Consider the following 20,214-nt stretch of genomic DNA (forward strand, 5'->3'; position numbering starts at 1 on the left):
CTGTACTATGAAGGATGATTAGTGACACTTTCCCTGTCAGTTTGACCTCCAAATACAATAGTTTAGATAATCTGGATGAACTGCTCGTGTTTCTGACCTATTGTATTTCATTGTAGTTATGTCGCCCTGTTCCATATTGACCTGTGGGCTGACAGTCTCTGACTCAGTCTCAACTCTAAGCGTTAAACGCCAGCCCAGTCACCAGAAATAAAAGCTGATATTATACGTTTCTTTAAACCACAGATATGTTACATTGTATGTTATGTAGCGGATACGATAAAACTTAACTTTTCAACAAAAATTGAGCATGGCGTTAGTTCAGGCAGGACATGATGTCAACCTTAGCTTACATCTCAGCCACATCAGCTGATCTCAAGCAGCCTTATCAACTGATGGATCAGCTGATTGATCACAATTCCTTTCTATGCAACCAGTTGGCAAATCTCATTCAGGGTGCCCTATTTAAACTGCTTTGTCCTGCCTACTGTTGCTGCTTCCTCTGCAAGCCGCTTTGCTCTCTCCGCCTCAGGCTTTGTGCATAGGCCTAGAAGTTGCCAACATTTAAAAGGCTAACATTTTCTAAGAACTGGGCTGTTAACTCCACAAATAAGCTGGCAAAATCTCTAAAACTTGACAAAGAATAGCTTCTTCAAATCTGACAAATTGGCGACTGTTGAATGTTCCCTGGTTGGCATTAACCATCCAAACCTTTGTGTCACCTAAACAATCCAGGTGCAACTCAGGGGGAGTTTTGGGGAGTTGATGTGTGTTAACTCTGGATGGGTTATTATAAAACTTCAACAAAACAGTTTCTATAGCTAAGTTATCTCCTATATTAGGGTAAATAATACTGTATTTTTATTAAGAGATTTTCATGTAAATTATTTGTGCTGTTATGATTATAAAAAATGACATGTATTCAGTCACTTCTACACCAGCCTTGACACTGCTGTTACTTCTATTGAAATAGAGCTGAGTGAAATAAAAATTAACTCATCTTTTCTGCAGTCTGCTCTCCGGGTTACTTTGGTCACCGCTGCAGTCAGACCTGTCCACAGTGTGTCCACAGTAACGGACCGTGCCACCACGTCACAGGACAGTGTGACTGTCTGCCAGGCTTTAAGGGGGCGCTGTGCAACGAGGGTGAGTTGCCCTGCATCACACTGTTTCTACTGTTTCTACAAAGGCTATGGGGTTCAACCTCTTTGGGTTTTTAAAGGCTCATACAGGTGACAGCTTCTAAGAAAATACCTATGACTAAATTTCCCTGTAAAGGCTGTTCAATAAGCAACTGAATGTAAGGACAGCTGCTAGGATGCATATGTATATTGTATATGCTTGATTGGAGACACGTCTGTGTCATTATGAGCCACACATAAGTTGTATTTCACTGCAGGGCATTACACACTGTAAATGTTTGAATCAATCAGAGCAGATGGAACACATTACTCCACACAGTTGCTGCTTAACATGAGACCAATACTGAACATTAGTGTGAGATGATAATGTCACAGTGATCCTTATCAGCAACCAAGATCCCAGGACGCCAAGTACAATCCACTTACTCCGCACATTATATTTGAGATGAAAAAGTGAGGATACTTCTGGCTGAACTGTGGTTGAATGAACACTCACATGTGTCTTTGGTGCAGTTTGTCCCAGTAGTCACTTTGGGAAGAACTGTGCTTGGAGCTGCAGCTGCACCAACAACGGCACCTGTAATCCCATCGACGGCTCCTGTCAGTGTTATCCAGGATGGATTGGTAGCGACTGCTCCCAGCGTACGTTCACTCAGTAAAATGATAAAGAAGATACATGATGATTATGATATATACATTCCAACGTAAAAAGAAAAGTTATTTGGAAAGGATGTTTAGCCCTGGACTGGTACGACTAAAGACTTTAGCACTGACTCAGCACTTTGTTGTGATTGTGTTGCAGCGTGTCCGCCTGGTCAGTGGGGACCCAACTGCATCCACACATGTAACTGTCACAACGGAGCCTACTGCAGTGCTTATGATGGAGAATGCAAGTGCACCCGAGGATGGACTGGCCTCTACTGCACACAGCGTCAGTCATAGACACACACACACACACACACTTCCTGTTTATTACAGAGCATATTGAAAGTATATCGTATGATGTTTGATGACTCTCTTACAGGCTGTCCTTTAGGTTTCTATGGGAAGGACTGTTTTCAGACCTGTCAGTGCAGGAATGGAGCTGACTGTGATCACATCACTGGACAGTGCACCTGTCGCACCGGCTTCATGGGACGCCACTGTGAACAAAGTATGTTACACTGACTTTCTTTCTTCCTTTCTTTCTTTCTTTCTTAGTCTTTTTTACTTTTTGTCTTTCTTTCAATTACAATTCAATTCAATTCAATTCAAATAGCTTTATTGGCAAGAACTAAGATATGTTGCCAACGCATTTAAATAAATGATAGTAATATGAATACAAGAAAAAAGTAATTATTTACATGTTATATACATTCATTAATTTCTTTCTTTCTCTGTCTTCTTTCTTTCTTATTTTCTTTCTTTCTTTCTTGCTTTCTTTCTTTCTTTCTTTTTTTCTTTTTCTCTGTCTTCTATCTTTGTGTCTGTTTGTTTCCTTCTTTCTTTCTTTCTTAGTCTTCTTTCTTTTTTTCTTTCAGTCTTCCTTTGGTAAACTTTCAGTACCAACAAGTCATCTGTCAAACTCCTTTCATGTAAATTGCTGTGCACTGTGTCAAATAAAAATTAATCAGTGTGCTGGCCTTGGTGAAGCACACTTTTGGAGTCTTATTCCCTTCTTTACTTATTTATTTTTTTAATATTTGCCTCATGATGTCATTATACTGACCACCCCATCTCAACATGTCACTCTTCTCAGTGCTTACACTAACTGTGCTACAACCTAAACTGACATTTCTGTCAGTGCATGTTGTTCAAATGACTCCATCTACTGTCAGTGTGTATTCCAGCAGTCAACTCCTTTCAGCTCTGAAACTTGAACTTCACTTCAGTTTTAAATTTAAGCCCCCCCCCCCCCCCAAGTCATGTTCAAGAGGATGAAGTGGTTAGAAGATGAATGAATGAATAATCAATAATAATAAAATAAAATAATAAATAAAAATGTGAAGACACTGAAACTAAAGCAGGTTCCTAAACATTTCTGCATATATATTGATACATTAAATAAAACTGAATTACTGTTGCCAATCAAAATTGTTGTTATGTAATCAGGATTAGTGACATCCTATTAAAGTTGGATTTAATTGGGGATTTTTTTCCTTATCTCCAGAGTGTCCTCCTGGTTCCTACGGTTATGGCTGTCGTCAGGTCTGTGACTGTCTAAATAACTCCACGTGTGATCACATGACTGGTACATGTTACTGCAACCCAGGCTGGAAGGGAGCTCGCTGTGACCAAGGTGATGACACACCTCAATAAACACGGAATCAATTGATTTCTCATATCTGTTTCTGACTAAAATCAGATTCTTTTGGTTGTCTAATCACTGACAATCATCCCCTTTTAATAGCAGGAGAATTTACCTCATTCTATTTTTACAAATGGACTAATGGTTACTTAGAGCAAACAGCCTCTAAACTCTGGCACTACATTACCCCTCCTCCTGTCTGCAGCTGGTGTAGTGGTGGGCAGCCTTAACAGTTTGACCAGCGCAGCCATGCAGGTGGACACCTACCAGATTGGAGCCATCGCAGGAATCATTGTCCTGGTGCTCCTGGTGCTCTTCCTCCTCCTCCTCTTCGTCATCTACAGGAAGAAGCAAAAGGGCAAAGAGCCTACCATGCCGGCTGTGACCTACACTCCTGCTATGAGGGTCACTGCTGATTACACCATTACAGGTACATTACAGGTTCATCCACTTCAAACTGCAACCAGCTCACTGACATGTACTGGTGCAGGCTTGTTAGGCAGGTCTTTCCTCATGTTGAGTCATGAAACTCTGCAGCCCAAGGATGAGGTGGCAGCCAACATCAAGTTCAAGACACCCATAGAAAAAAATGTCTTGATTGCTGTGTTGCTCTTAAACAGCGAAAAACTATTTTGAAAATTAACATGATAAAAGTACAACAGAAATACCTACTTATTTGTAATGCTAAATAGAGCATAGTCCTGCGCAGGTCCATTTTTGAAAACCTGCACCCTTTCATACTGTACCCGTAAAGCTGAGGGCCAGAACTCACTCGTTACTCATCATTGTGTCTAAGTCAAAGCTGCACCCATTAGTAAAAGTCTTGCCACCCAACCCACACCTGTGATAAAACACACACAGGCTACAGTCACTCACATTAAATTGGGTTCTCCATTCTTGAATTACAAATCTAGTGGACCAAAAGTCTTTTTCACTGGCTGCGCTCGATGCTGGGATGGTGAAAACATTCTGTGTAATCACTGCCAGGTTAGGAAACATTTTAGCATGCTCCTTCACCACCATAAAACCTCAAAAAAATCCTCCATGGGTGTCTTGAACTTGATGTTGGCTGCCACCTCATCCTTGGGCTGCAAAGTTTCATTGCTGGAGTCCTCCACATTGGTGGATTGTGACAAAGGGGTCAAAGGTTCAACTTATGTCATTGATTTTCAAAATAAAATGAATTGCAGCTTGATAATCACACACACTGCACATCTTTTTATTTCTTTTACTCTGAAAAATAGAAATATATTTTTGTTCTCACCCATTGCCCGCCCACCTGTAGCTCATTTTTACCTGTGCCCATACCAGTGAATTTACATATATATGTATATATATATATATATATATATATATATATATATATATATATATAAATTCACATATATATATGTGTGTGTGTATATACATATACATGTATATATATATATATATATATATATATATATATATATATATATATGTACAGTACAGGCCAAAAGTTTGGACACACCTTCTCATTCAATGCGTTTTCTTTATTTTCATGACTATTTACATTGTAGATTCTCACTGAAGGCATCAAAACTATGAATGAACACATGTGGAGTTATGTACTTAACAAAAAAGGTGAAATAACTGAAAACATGTTTTATATTCTAGTTTCTTCAAAATAGCCACCCTTTGCTCTGATTACTGCTTTGCACACTCTTGGCATTCTCTCCATGAGCTTCAAGAGGTAGTCACCTGAAATGGTTTCCACTTCACAGGTGTGCCTTATCAGGGTTAATTAGTGGAATTTCTTGCTTTATCAGTGGGGTTGGGACCATCAGTTGTGTTGTGCAGAAGTCAGGTTAATACACAGCCGACAGCCCTATTGGACAACTGTTAAAATTCATATTATGGCAAGAACCAATCAGCTAACTAAAGAAAAACCAGTGGCCATCATTACTTTAAGAAATGAAGGTCAGTCAGTCCGGAAAATTGCAAAAACTTTAAATGTGTCCCCAAGTGGAGTCGCAAAAACCATCAAGCGCTACAACGAAACTGGCACACATGAGGACCGACCCAGGAAAGGAAGACCAAGAGTCACCTCTGCTTCTGAGGATAAGTTCATCCGAGTCACCAGCCTCAGAAATGACAAGTTAACAGCAGCTCAGATCAGAGACCAGATGAATGCCACACAGAGTTCTAGCAGCAGACCCATCTCTAGAACAACTGTTAAGAGGAGACTGCGCGAATCAGGCCTTCATGGTCAAATAGCTGCTAGGAAACCACTGCTAAGGAGAGGCAACAAGCAGAAGAGATTTGTTTGGGCCAAGAAACACAAGGAATGGACATTAGGCCAGTGGAAATCTGTGCTTTGGTCTGATGAGTCCAAATTTGACATCTTTGGTTCCAACCGCCGTGTCTTTGTGAGACGCAGAAAAGGTGAACGGATGGATTCCACATGCCTGGTTCCCACTGTGAAGCATGGAGGAGGAGGTGTGATGGTGTGGGGGTGTTTTGCTGGTGATACTGTTGGGGATTTATTCAAAATTGAAGGCACACTGAACCAGCATGGCTACCACAGCATCCTGCAGCGACATGCCATCCCATCCGGTTTGCGTTTAGTTGGTTGGACGATCATTTATTTTTCAACAGGACAATGACCCCAAACACACCTCCAGGCTGTGTAAGGGCTATTTGACCAAGAAGGAGAGTGATGGAGTGCTGCGGCAGATGACCTGGCCTCCACAGTCACCGGGCCTGAACCCAATCAAGATGGTTTGGGGTGAGCTGGACCGCAGAGTGAAGGCAAAGGGGCCAACAAGTGCTAAACACCTCTGGGAACTCCTTCAGGACTGTTGGAAAACCATTTCAGGTGACTACCTCTTGAAGCTCATGGAGAGAATGCCAAGAGTGTGCAAAGCAGTAAACAGAGCAAAGGGTGGCTGTTTTGAAGAAACTAGAATATAAAACATGTTTTCAGTTATTTCACCTTTTTTTGTTAAGTACATAACTCCACATGTGTTCATTCATAGTTTTGATGCCTTCAGTGAGAATCTACAATGTAAATAGTCATGAAAATAAAGAAAACACATTGAATGAGAAGGTGTGTCCAAACTTTTGGCCTGTACTATATATATACATGTATATGTATATACACACACATATATATATGTACATATATATATATACACATAGATTTCTGAAATAGAGTCCATGGTCCCATTAACCAATAACAGAATCATTCTCTGCATGCTAATTCTCCTATAACGCCATTAACCACTGTTGTCCATGTTGCTGGAAAGACTGATAACTGGTAATGTGCCAAGAAATGTAGCATTCTGCCAATAGAGGGCAGACATGAAGAGGACTGCTCATCAGCAAACACAAATGTAAACACTTGATTTTTGATCTGTATGACATCATAAATTGAGATGCTTGTTGGATCTCATTCTCTGAAAGCACTGATGAACTTCCTGGTAAGAATTCCGTGTCACCTCATTTTTCAGATGCTCACCCACCAGCGTGTGAGACCCACCCCAGCAACTACTTCTCCAACCCCAGCTACCATACTCTGACCCAGTGCATCAGCCCCCCACATGTTAACAATGGTCCCTATGGAAAGGTATGGAAGTGGACTGCAGGGTTGTAAATATGAACAGTGATTCAACTTGCCACCTCAGAAATATGCCTATGTTCAGAGAAGAGCACACGTCAAAATAGAACTTAGAACGACTAAAGACTTAGAACCGATCTCTGTCAAAGTTTGTTTTTTCTTTTGTAAAAAAGTCAGTAGCAATGTTCATTTTACAGAAACTATATAAACTATGAATAAATTATTTAAATAATCAATTTAATGTGTAATTTCTAATTTTATTTTTTAAAAAAAATTGTCATATACAGATTTGCAGTGATGATAGGTAATACCAATGTTAATGTTGTCCAATGTCAAATCTGTATTTGATCATGTGATGATACTATAAAATTTACAGCAGCTGTTTTGATGCAAAATTTGGCACTAGGGCCTGTCATAATAGTGTGCAACTGGGGCCCATCCTAACCACCGTACGCTGCTGAAGGGCTGTAATTCTGCATAGACTGTGTCTATTACTTAATATTCTAGCAACTAATCATTGTCCCTTTAAATTTATTTTTTCAGGCCAAGAGCAATCAGCTGTTTGTGAACCTGAAGAATGTAGATCCAAGAAAAAGGGCTCGAGCTGAACACTCAGGCACACTGCCTGCAGACTGGAAACAAGAAGACTGCTTCAGTGAACTGGGTGAGACATGGAATATATTATAGTATTGTCATAGATATCAACATTTGGGCTGCAAGTTTCTGTGTTTCTGTGTTGTTGGCTTTGAGCCTTTATTCTGCTATTTATCATTACTGTGAAATGTTCAGAGGATTCCAAAAGCTTAGTTCATGGATTTTAATTATTAGCTTGTTCTGTGTAATAAATATTTGATCAATACTGTTCTGTTAAGCACTGCTAAAGTAAGAGTGACACACCAGATTCAAAACTGAATCTCATGGCAGTTTACGTCAGTAGCTGCAAGGGATATGCAAGTAAGAAAACACATGCAAGTGGATGTAAATACAAACAAATAAAAAAATGATCTCACAGCTTTTACAATGCATGATGAATGATGCATCCTACGGATGTGCTGGGACGCATCATCAGCGATGTATCCTGGGTTCATCGGGTGTTTTTTGGGTCTTGCAACATTTGACACCCTTGCCTAGACAACCCAGCTGGGGTTGATCAACTTGCATCCCAGCAGCATTAGTCCATGGATCACCCCTCTTTATCCAGTGCCACCTGGAGGCTCTCTTTGCTGCGTCTGTCTCAGCCTTGATGGCTTTCTTCTTCATCTGCTCATTCCCAGCCAGGTGTAGTTTCGGAAGAGAGACTGCAGCCTACTTCTGCTGGATGGCAGTGTGCTCTCCAACCCTGCCTCCAGCATTTCTCTACCAGTGCCTGGTACTTGGCATTCTTCCATTCAAATGCCTCTTCAAAGTGGTCTTCCCTGCACAGTCTGCTCTATCAGGGCAAGTTGTTCAGTGGCTTCTGACAGAATGGTGATGTCAGGTCACAAAGATGTCACAGCCTGCCCAGATCAACCATCAACTGCCAGTCCTGTGTGGTGGTACATAGGCCTTCAGCAGCTCTTGGTTGTGGTCTGGGCTGCTCACCTGCCTTGATGAAAGACATGTGCTTCTTGGGAGGGCCTTGGTGTCTGCAGTTTGTTATGGCCACTGCTTTCAACAACTGGTTGTGACGCCAGCGGTAGCAACTGTCCCCCAGAGTCTTTCAGCAGCTGCTCAGGATATGCTTGAGTGATCCTCTCCTCGAGCAGAGAGGACGGGTACCTGTGTCAGCCTTGCCCCAGAGTTGGAGAAAGGGTGCCATACCCTGCTTGGATGAGGAATTTTATCATCATTTATCAATTTTACCATCCATCCATCCATCCATCCTCTTTGATTTTCCAAGACTAGTTCACAAATAAGTGACATTTAGGAAAAAATGACACAACTTAACAACAGCTCAAGCACATGGAGAAACCAAGAGGCACATAAACATATGATGCATAAAAAAGGATGCAAATACAGAAAGAAAATCATAAAGAGTAGAACAGAAATGTGTTACAATAAAAAGGAAATTTACAGGAAACACCAGCAACTGCTGAATGTACCCGAATGCATGATCTGGCAAACCACAGCACAGAAGAGACCTTATTTAAAGTTGAACATGACTTGAGAATTTCTGTGTGACATGGTATCTCAAATAAAAAACGTTGAGGGACTTTTTCAGATTTGGCAAAAATGTCCACTTAGATTCAGTGATGAACTGATTGGAATTTGGTGGCCAAAGGTCAAGGTAACTGTGACCTTGCCTGTCTCATTCTCATGAATGTGATATCTCAAGAATGCCTTGAGGGAATATCCTCAAATTTGGTACAAAAGTCAAATTGGACACAAGTGACTTCTAGTTGTTAGTTTATGCGATTTTGTATCACAGCAACTTGATATTTAGTACTGTGCTCCTTTTGAATGGTATATTTGACAGATAACAAAGATTCATTCATGCATTCATTCATTGTATGATTGAAACTAGTAATTATAGTAATAATAATAGTTTGACTTTTTGACCAAACTTATTTAGACACTGTCAACTAAACAAGTTTACAAAACATCTGTTTTTAAATCTTTTCAGGTTGTCTGTCTATCAGTCCCATTCTTGTGAACGCAATATCTCAAGAGCGCCTTGAGGGAATTTCTTCAAATTTTGCACAAATGTCCACTTGAACTCAATGATGAACTGATTAGATTTTGGTGGTCAAAGGTCAAAAGATGTGACCTTGCATATGTCTCATACTAGTGAATGTGATATCTCACCTTGAGGGAATTTGGACAAATTTGGCACAAATGTCCCTTGGGCACAGTGATGAACTGATTTTGTTGGTTACATGTCAGTGTGAGCTTACATCCATCTCATTCTTACAAAAGCAATATCTATAAAACACCTTGAGGGAATTTCTTCAACTTTGGTGATCATAGGTCAAGGTCAGTGTGACCTCACAAAACAAGTTTTTGGCTATTTCTCAAGAATTTTTTCGCAAATCATGACAAAACTTCAATGTCTATTAAGATTAAAGTATGAAGTGATGACATTTCAAAAGGTCAAAGGTCAACTTCACTGTGACATCATAGTGTTCTGCATAAAACACTTTTCTGGGTGTTATTTAACGTCATATCTCAGTAACAGAAGGGGAGACATTTGGTCAGACACTTAATTGGTGACTTGTGAAAAAACTTGTCATGCACAATCAGAATAAACATCAATTTGCAGTCAACCATACACAACATCACTGGTTGAAGAAGGAGATGTGCAGTTATCTGACAACAGCTTACTTAAAAATCTGTTGTATTTGCATTGTAATTGATGTGGTGATAACAGACCTTTGATCTGTTATATGCCTAGTTCTTAATTAATGATGTGAGAAACACTTTGTTTAGTGTCTAATCTTGCCGTAACAGTCTCTCACATTTGCTTCCACCATTCACTGACCTCAGTCATTTTAATTTTTCTTCATACCAGGAGCGTACGGGGTTGACAGGAGATACATGGGGAAATCTTTACGAGGTATGGCCTTCAGCTATACACATAAATCCTGAACTGCTCAGATTAATGCTGGACTTCATCTCTAACTAATTCCTCTGCCTCTGTTTTCCAGATCTGACGGGCACACCCTATCATGCCAGCTCCTGCTCTCTCAACAGCTCTGAAAACCCCTACGCAACGATAAAGGACCCTCCCCTGTTGATAGCCAAAAACACAGAGTGTGGCTATGTGGAAATGAAGTCACCAACCAGACGGGATTCACCATATGCCGAGATCGGCAACAGCAGCCCCGGCAATAACCGCAACGTCTACGAAGTCGGTGAGGAGCTTAAGCTTACATTGGTTTGTTGTCATTGTCAGTGCTCTATAGAGAAGTATGCTACAATTGCACTACATAGTAGTCCAGTCAACTTAATTTAGATATAGCCCTGTATCATAAATTACAAATTTGCCTCAAGGGACGTTACAATCTGTACAGCAAATGACATCCTCTGTCCTTAGACCCTTGATTCTGACAAGGACAAACGAAAGCCTCTTAAGTGTCCACAGGCCTTTTTATGGCTTATTAGATGATAATAATATGTAAACAACTGCTGTGTTTAAGTGGTTTACTCATAAACCCTATCTTACAAAAGCTACGCTCCTTGCAGTTGGATTGATGTGGACCATTTCAAGTAACAACCACTACAGCAGGTTCAGTAAACACTTCTGTCAGACAAACAGTTAAAACTCACCTATGAAGTCTTATCATAATCCACAGATCAATAATATTCCAACAAAAACAGTTCTCAAATATTTGCAAGACAATTTGAATCCAGTGAAATATTTTGTCCAAACCAATCATCGCATGTCTTGATGCGAATTAAATGGATGCAAAGAAATTTCCTTAATGATCTTGACTCCAGTTTAGCTGCTTTCAGTGATTCAAACGGGTTCTGTTTGTGTGACACTATCATTCCCCCAGGCTATGGTAAGACGACTGGTTACAATATGCGAACCTGAGGACGTCCCCTAGACCCAAGTCCTCCACAATGTTGATTGGTGTGCAGTCAGTTGCCACCCATTTTGCAAGTGCTTAGTCAACTTCTTTGATTTAGTTTAATCCTCAAGTCTGTGTATATTTGCTCACTCCAGAAAAGTGCTTTGCTAGCTTTGGTGATGTGGTTGCCTGTTGACATCAGTCTGATTAGCCGCACCTGTGAGCTTAGCTCATACGTGGTAGTTGAAATTCAAATAACGTTGGTGATAATTTCATTCCGTTTGACACAAGGTGCATATTGCTTTAGACTTCAACTGAGTGGTTTGGGAAAGTGAAATGAACCATTCAGAACTGCTTTCCCATCACTGTGGGAACAGGAAGCAGGAGGCCACTGTAGTGGCTTGACTACAAGTAAAGGTGTGTCAAAAGGACAAAGTAGGAGTACGCGATTATTGCAATTTAAAAGAAATAAGGCATTATGTTCGGGCCTTAAGCGCATTGCCATAACACATTAATGATGACAGCCCCAGTCCAAACACATTATTACATCCATAGACATCCATGGACTGCCATTGCATCATTTCAGATGTTCATATTTCTCACCGTACTGTCTCTCCGCAGCCTACAATAGCCAACGAAAGCCTCTCTTCTTTGCCTGCAGAACCAGCCAGTAGCAAGCAGAGTTTTAAACTCTTTCTTGGCATTATTAACCGTTATAAATGTGTGTAAATGATAAACAAATGACTTCTCTGTTGTCTTAAGGGGAAAAAAATCGTGCTCTTATCAGTTAAGGTTTTCTAGAAGTGTTTTTATATACAGTAACCTCCTAAATAGGCATTTCTTACTGTGTTGATTAGTTTTTCACTTATAATTACACATTCAGTTCAGTGTTTTACCCTCTTTTTGAATGTACCTGGACAGAAGCTTAGAAATATGTGTGGGAAATGTTTATTTGCTGTGATTGCTAGTATCAATTTTGAATTTGGACCATGTGAGGCTTCATGATACAACCCCATTGTTTTGTCCAGCTAATACATCCCAATTGTAGTCATTAAGAAAATATTCAGGTGGAAAAAAAAACATTTATTTCTGTGTGTTAAAACTTCTCAGTAACTCAGTGACAGAAGCATTTACAGTGGTCGGAGTGCACCATGTTTGCTGACAGTACATAATTCGCACATCAACATACCATGACAATGTGGGCCGAATCAAAATAATAACATCCATAGAGACCTGATGTTCTAGCACTTGTCCAGGCCTCCCAACTGGGAAAATCAGTTTGCAGTTGGGAGAGGTAAATGCAGACCGGCCCACACAACCAGTTGCTTGCTCTCGCAAGCCTTACTGCATCACTGAATGGGAACAAACTCCCCAGCATCTGCAAACGAGGCAGTGCTAATGCTACTGAATCTTCCAAAATGTTGGACATTTCGTTTAATTTTACAGCTTTGTACTTTATTCTTCCTGCAACTGCCAACTGGCATATCTTTGATTTCAGAGCCAACTGTGAGCACCATCCAGCTGACTGGAGACAGCAATGGCCATGTACAGTTTGGTCAGGATCCGTACGATCTACCAAAAAACAGCCACATCCCCTGTCACTATGACCTCCTGCCAGCCAGAGAGAGTCCATCCCTGGAGCACAAGGAGCTGGACAGTGAATGATGGCACAGAGACTCAGTACAGAGACCAGGTCTCACCTCCAGTGTGCAGCTCTGCCACTGGCTGTTCCACAAAAATGCACACTTTATACCCACTGCATACTTTCACTTGTTTTCTAGCTGTTCTACTTTGACACTGTCATTGTAATTATGTATCACGACTTCTTTCTGAACAAAGTGGGTATGGAAGAGTTTGGAGGTTAGTTTTGGCTGTTATTTTTTTGCAGCAATGTGTTAACTGCAATGAAGTCTTCGTAGGTCATTCCATACGTCTGGGAGGTAACGAATGAAGCAGTTTGTATGATGTGTTGTCAGCCCACTGCTAATGGCAGAAGTGTTTGCACCTGTCCTAAATGGCCACACTGAAAGGTGGGCTGAAAGGCTGGCTGTCACAGCCTCCTTCTGACGGCCTGCCTGATCTTTCTGCAAGAGCTCTGTCTTTTTTGTCTTGTAGTCACAAGACACAGCAAATTGTACAAACCGCAACAACAGAAACATTCAGATGGTGGCAAAGCGTTTGTGGTGTTGTACACTCAAAAAGTGACCTGTCCATACCTTGCTGTGTAAAACATTGCAATGGATTATTTGGAAACCAACAAAAAGTTGTCAGACGCAGCCCCACCCAAAGGCGGTTTCAGATATTGTTTGTTTCAAGCGTACTGGAGCCTTCCTGATGTTTGTGTATCACATTGAACACCAATCAAATCTCTATTTTTGTAACAGTAGTATCAGAAAATGGCTAATTGGAGTGAATATTAGCGATTATATCAAAGATGAGATGTTTGTTAAAGTTTTGTTTTTGTGAGGAAGAGTGGTAGCATCAAGCTGCTCACAGTGTTTCTGATATTTGAATAATCAGTGTTGGATTAGTATTTAAATTAACCAAAGGTACAAATTCCATTGAAAGACTATGTTTATCACCATAGTTCAAAGCTATGCAAATTGTTTAATACAAGAGGTTACAAGCTGAGCCTTTTTTCATTGTAACAGAGTTTAATTTTTGGTAATTTCCCACTGATTTCAAATCATTTCTTTTTCAGTTCATCAAGAAATCAAATAATACATAGAAAACAGAGATGTAATTTTATTTTAAGCAGTAACAAACCATAATTGATGAGTATCATAGTTCATGAATATCATTATCCGTCATCATATCATACATAGTAATCCGTGATCATTATCTCCACTCTGTGACACCCGTTGCCTTTTACAGCAGTTCTTTTGATCACGATGTTCTTCTGTACTTCATATCAAGAACTTGTGAGCACAGTGCACAACACATACTTCTTATGTGTCTTTGATTGATTGGTCCACCCTGCTAAGCCATTGTAGTTCATTTTAAATGATGATCAAAGTTGTGGGTAGTATTAGAACAACAAGGAACGATGGCAGAGGAGATATCTGCACACCAAAGTGACTGGGCTAGAAAGCCACAGAAAGATACACAGGTTGAAATCAATGCAAAAATAGTCCATTTATTAAAGACATCTGTGCATAAAAATGGTGCTCAAAGTGCACAAAAATGATAAAGAATTAGTAAAAAAAAAAAAAAAGCAACAAACATTTCAGTCCTTGACTGTCATCAGTGCTACTGATATAAGTGCTTCACAGAACACATACAGAGACAGACAGATTCCAACCAGGTGTGATAAATCAATCAGCTGGTGCCACTACTTAGATGACATCAACTCTGAGTGGAGAAGCATGACTACCAAATCACAATGACCTATCATACGAGTACTACACAACATCTAGTACTATTCTCAACATCCTCAAACACCAATACATGATGGCAGAAAATATTATGCAAATGTACAAAACACTAAAACTATACACAGAATGAAAGAAAAGAAAGGGCAAAATATGACAAAGCATGTTCCACAATGCCATGCTGGTACATACAGATGCCTATAAATCTGCATGCAGATACAAATGTAAAGCACTCTTGTCAGCAGTGATGAAGCTTTGCGTTAGTTCATGCATGACATGGAAGTCATACGCCCCAGCTGTAACTAGCTGACAGCCAGCTGATAGAATTATTACTTCTAATCAGTCGCACACCAATCACAGCCCATTCTCAAAACAAGGCAGTCCATTTAAATATGGCCTCCTACTCACTGATCCTTGCTATAGTATTGCTACCACCTACCACTGCTGCTGCAGTTGCTGGCAAAGCTTTGCCTCCCCTAACCCAGCCTCCACCTTCCTATTTCAGAGTCCCAACATTGTTTAAAAGTTAAAAGGGTATTTTAGGTCTTGCTTTGGCCTTACTCTTGTATACCAAGGGGGGTTTTCTGCATTGCGCTCCCTGTTTTGGTGTAGCATGCTGCTTGTCTAATCCAGGGAGCATCTAAAGAGTGAAGCCGTCAGCACCAAGCATAAGTATTTCTATTTGTTTCAATAAATATGATGATGATAGTCAAGGACTGAAACATTTGCTGCTGTTTCTGCTCACTCTTTATCATTTTTGTGCACTTTGAGCACCTTTTTTGTGCACAGATGTCTTAAATAAATAGACTATTTTTGCCTTGATCTCAGCCTGTGGACCTTTTTGTGGCTTTGTAGCCCAGTTACATTGGTGTGCGGCTATCTACTCTTGCAGTGCATGCAAGGGTCAAGTGAGTACCGAATTTGTACATCAATATCCAATGACAATGTGGGCAGAATCAAGATAACAAGAACATCCAGAAGAGTCCTAATTTTCCAGCACTTGTGCAGGCCTCCCATCTGGGATGCTATTCATAAACACTGAAAGTACTTAATTTTCTGAGAATAAATGTTTCAAAGTGGTATTTTTAAAACGTGTCTATATATATATATATATATATATATATATATATATATATGAATAAAATATCAGAAATTTGTGAAAAATGCTCAGCGCAATTTTCCTGTATCCTTGTACTTTTCTGATGATATCATATTGGAAGTTAGTTCAATGCATTCTTTCTTTCTTTCTTTGCTCATTGTGTTGGTGTACTGAATAACTTTTTTATGCATGAATGGAGTGTTATTGAAAAACATTATTTAAAGTTCTGTGTAAAAGGAGACAGAGCATGCAGCACAGTGAAAAACTATAAATTAAATGACAAAAAAAGCAGGAATCCAATCAATGTGTAGATAAGCCCAGCATTGTTCAGAAGTCGCTGAACTTACCTGAAAATTTGTATCACCTCTTAAACAGAGCCCAAATTTAGGTCCATTAACTCTACCCCAAAGCATGCAGAGAACAGTGGAAACAAAAGCAGACGCAATAACAATGGATACACCTGAAACTTTTGTTATATTCCTGTTCTGGTTAAGGAGTTATTTGTGATTTCACTCCACCATTAGAATTCATGACCTCCTGTGTGGAAAGTTTCCACCAGTGACTATATTTAGACTGAAGAACCCAACAAAATATGGTTGCGGAGTGTGATACGAATTTTACACTGCGATCATTACATCTTCATCTTGTCCCATAGCACCACATCAGAAAGCATCCTATCACCAAATGAACCTAGTCATCTGTACAATAAGATCTTACCACAGTTGCTGATCTTTGTCACTGTGCAATTTAAAGGGCTTAACATATCTTCTAATGAAATGCAAGCTTGAGCTGGACTTTGGCTTTTTGAAAGGATTGATAGTAACTGGAAAAGTTCACATTGTTAATCTCTAATGAGCATTTTCATATTGTTTTATCTTATTCTCTTTCCTATATTCTGAATTGCCTACAACAGCAAACAGTCTTAAGCTATTCTGAGGTCATTTGAAATGTTTGTAAAATATTGTACATAGTTTGATCATTTCTGTAAAAATATTAACATCACCCAGCGTCTTATGTCTAAAATTAAAATCAGGAACAAACGTGGCATTTGGTTTAGCACTGATACGATTATCAAAACTTGGAAACTTGAGACTCTTATCCTCGGCAGATACTGCATTTCTGTTTCGTTTTGTTCCTGCTCTAGTCTGTCAGAGCACTGTGCATTTCAATGACCACTAAAGAGGTCTGCTCTGAAACAAATGCCTGAGATTTTCCCAACAATAACAAATACATCAAATTGATCTGTTTCCCAACACTTGAATGGTTCTTCAATCCTTCACTTCCAGAAGAAGAATCATTTATACACTAACTGCAACTGCAGTCATTCCTCAATAAGGCAACAATAATTTAGCCACTACCGTGATGGGATTCTGTTATGTTTTTTTGGATTTTGTTCTTCATTATAGTGTTGTTTGTGCCAATGCTTTTGAATAAAATGACATCATATGATAAATCGTTTGGCTTCTTGTGGAATATGTGAGCACGTTACACAAGTCTATCTCACACACACACACACACACACACACACACACACACACACACACACACACACACACACACACACAGGATCTATGAGGATCTATACAATCAGCAGTTTCAAGATCAGAGTCACCAATTCAGTGTCTGACCAAATGTCTCCTCTTCTGTTCCTGAGATATGACATGACATGACAGTGTATGCAGGACATTATGATGTAACAATGAAGTTGACCTTTGACCTTTTGGATATAAGTTTTGTCATAATCAGCATATGAATTCTTGAGTTGTGGCCAAAAACATATTTTGTAAGGTCATACTGACCTTGACCTTTGACCACAAAATTCTAATCAGTTTATTCTTCAGTCCAAGTGGATGTTTGTGTCAAATTTAAAGAAATTCACACTGGCCTTGGCCTTTGACCACCAAAATTTAATAACAAAATACTAATCAGTTTATTCTTCAGTCCAAGTGGACAATTGTGACACATTAAGAAATGTGTTCATCAGTTCATCACTGAGATCAAGTGGACATTTGTGCCGGATTTGAAGAAATTTCCCTGAGGTGTTCTTGAGATATTGTGTTCACCAACATAGAGTGGACAAACATTACCCCTCTGGCCACGGCTATCACCAGCATGGAGGCATCAAAAGTAGAGTTAGATATTAGTGATGACATTAGTCATCCAACCAACTGTCTAACTGGTCTGATCCCACAACCCCCAGGACACTGTGATGCTTTGCAGATACTTTATTACACAAATAACATAGTTACTGAAAATAGTACTCTTGCAGCAAAACCAGTGTGTCAAAATAAATATCAGTTAGCCTTCATGTGACTGCAACATCAGAAATGCATTTTATATGGCATGCCATTAAGGAAACCATTCATTCAAAGTGTAAGGCAAACTGAGGGTATGGACAGAACCAGAAATATCTAAAAAGGGTAGGAGAATACAGGATGGAATTTAAGAAGATGGAATGAAAGATTGAGCAAATGAAATGAAACCTGAGAATACAGAATGAAACAGATTATTCTGATTAGACAAACATCCTCTTCATCCCACCATCTTTGTGTTTCTGTGTATTTTCCATGAGTTGTGTGCTGTGAGATAGATTTCGATGGACATTAATTGTTGCATTGTAATCTGGGGGACTCATGCTTGATTCAGATTTCACTGAACAACTTCCTTTGACAACCTATGACTTGTGCTGTAGGTCTGAGTGAACATGTTTCCTATATTCTCAGTTTTCCATTCATTCCTAGAAATGTATTAATTGATCAGATCAAACATGATCAATTAACAATTTTGTAATTTCCAGTTAAATCTCAAGCAATGTACTTAATTGTAGTTGTCAGAAACTTTCAGTTTGGGACAATGTGCACAATGGTTCACAATATACACAATATTACATTGCTGAAACAGAACAATTTAAATGCAGACATGCACCTGCAGCTGTAAAGAAGACAAACATTTTAAGAACCACAAAAATTGGTCCACTGCATGTTTTAGCCCATTTGCTACACATCGTATTCTTTAAATCACAGCTGAACATTTTGTAAAACATGCTGCGTGATCCTGTGATAAGAAAAACTGAATGTATTCCTTTTCACTTTTCCAGGTATCCACTGGTTTTCCATACAATAATTATAGCACTGAAGCAGTTGATTTTAATGTATTAATTTTCAGTTTGACTTAAAGGTATTTCATCTCAAACAATTTTTAAAATCCATTAATCATTAATATTTAAGTTCAGATAGTTCAGATTTTTTTAAGTGGGGTTGTATCAGGCACTTGTCCATAGACAGTATATTATATACAGTAGATGTCAGTCAGCTTGTTCCCAGTTTGGAGTCTGGTGGTGTTGACAAGAGTATACATGGGGAACTTAAAACAGTAATATCTTCCCCATCGAAATGAGCTGTGTGACGCAATGAAAACACTCTCAATATAATGTACACTTAAATTGATAATGATTTTTTTTAAAAAGGACTTTTTTTTAGGTGGCTGAAATATGTTTTGTTGCTGACCCTTCCACAGAAGAACATTGCTTAACTTCCATGTTGGATTCCTGCCTACTTCTCCAAACTGGGGGTGTGCCGACTGACATCTGCTGTATTAAGAAATTTACTTTTACTGAACAATTAACTGACTTTTTAAACTCAGGACAAGCTGTACTTTATCCCATGCAATTTGGCTTCAGAAAAATACATTCAACTAAAATGGCTGCCTGCTATTTCATTGGAAAAATCTAATTAAAGTTGCACAGAATAGTAGATGCTGTAGGAGCTGTATTTTTGGACTTGAGAAAAGCATTTGATACTGTAAATCATAATGTTCCTCTTTCTAAATGATCCACTTTTAATTTCTCCACTGATGCAATCAAATGGATGGAGAAGACAATGTACTAGAATTGGGAATAGGACCTCATCATTTGTTGATTGCTCTGTTGGTGTTCCACAAGGCTCAATCTTAGGACCTCTTTTGTTTAGTCTATATGTTAATGATCTGCCACTCACATGTCCTGAAGTTTAAACCCAAATGTACGAGGATGACACGGTCATCCTCATCATAATCATTTTTTATTAGGAAAAATGGAAGTCAGCCAGATATTGTGGTAAAGGGAGAAAGGATCCAGACTGTGTCACATTTTAAATATCGAGGAATTACACTTGATTTACAGCTGACTTTTAAGAAACATTTAATCTAAATAAAATCTAAGGAACTTTAGTTATAATTGAAACCAGTTCCCCTTAAATGTGGGAATATACA

General features: G+C 39.3%; 1 protein-coding gene across 1 annotated transcript in view; it reads left to right on the plus strand.

Annotated features, from left to right (window-relative positions):
- Positions 1-17,368, plus strand: part of megf10 (multiple EGF-like-domains 10) — a 140,220-nt gene extending 122,852 nt beyond the window's left edge. The window contains exons 15-25 of the mRNA XM_049603992.1: positions 1,009-1,143; positions 1,653-1,781; positions 1,942-2,070; positions 2,164-2,292; positions 3,289-3,417; positions 3,632-3,856; positions 6,900-7,015; positions 7,550-7,670; positions 10,494-10,538; positions 10,630-10,836; positions 12,995-17,368. Coding sequence (XP_049459949.1) covers positions 1,009-1,143; positions 1,653-1,781; positions 1,942-2,070; positions 2,164-2,292; positions 3,289-3,417; positions 3,632-3,856; positions 6,900-7,015; positions 7,550-7,670; positions 10,494-10,538; positions 10,630-10,836; positions 12,995-13,161 — 1,532 coding nt within the window. The 3' untranslated portion in view covers positions 13,162-17,368. The remainder of the gene's footprint in view (positions 1-1,008; positions 1,144-1,652; positions 1,782-1,941; positions 2,071-2,163; positions 2,293-3,288; positions 3,418-3,631; positions 3,857-6,899; positions 7,016-7,549; positions 7,671-10,493; positions 10,539-10,629; positions 10,837-12,994) is intronic.
- The last annotated feature ends 2,846 nt before the right edge of the window (positions 17,369-20,214 follow it).

Source organism: Epinephelus fuscoguttatus, linkage group LG18, assembly GCF_011397635.1.
Source record: "Epinephelus fuscoguttatus linkage group LG18, E.fuscoguttatus.final_Chr_v1".
Classification (NCBI taxonomy): Eukaryota; Metazoa; Chordata; class Actinopteri; order Perciformes; family Serranidae; genus Epinephelus; species Epinephelus fuscoguttatus.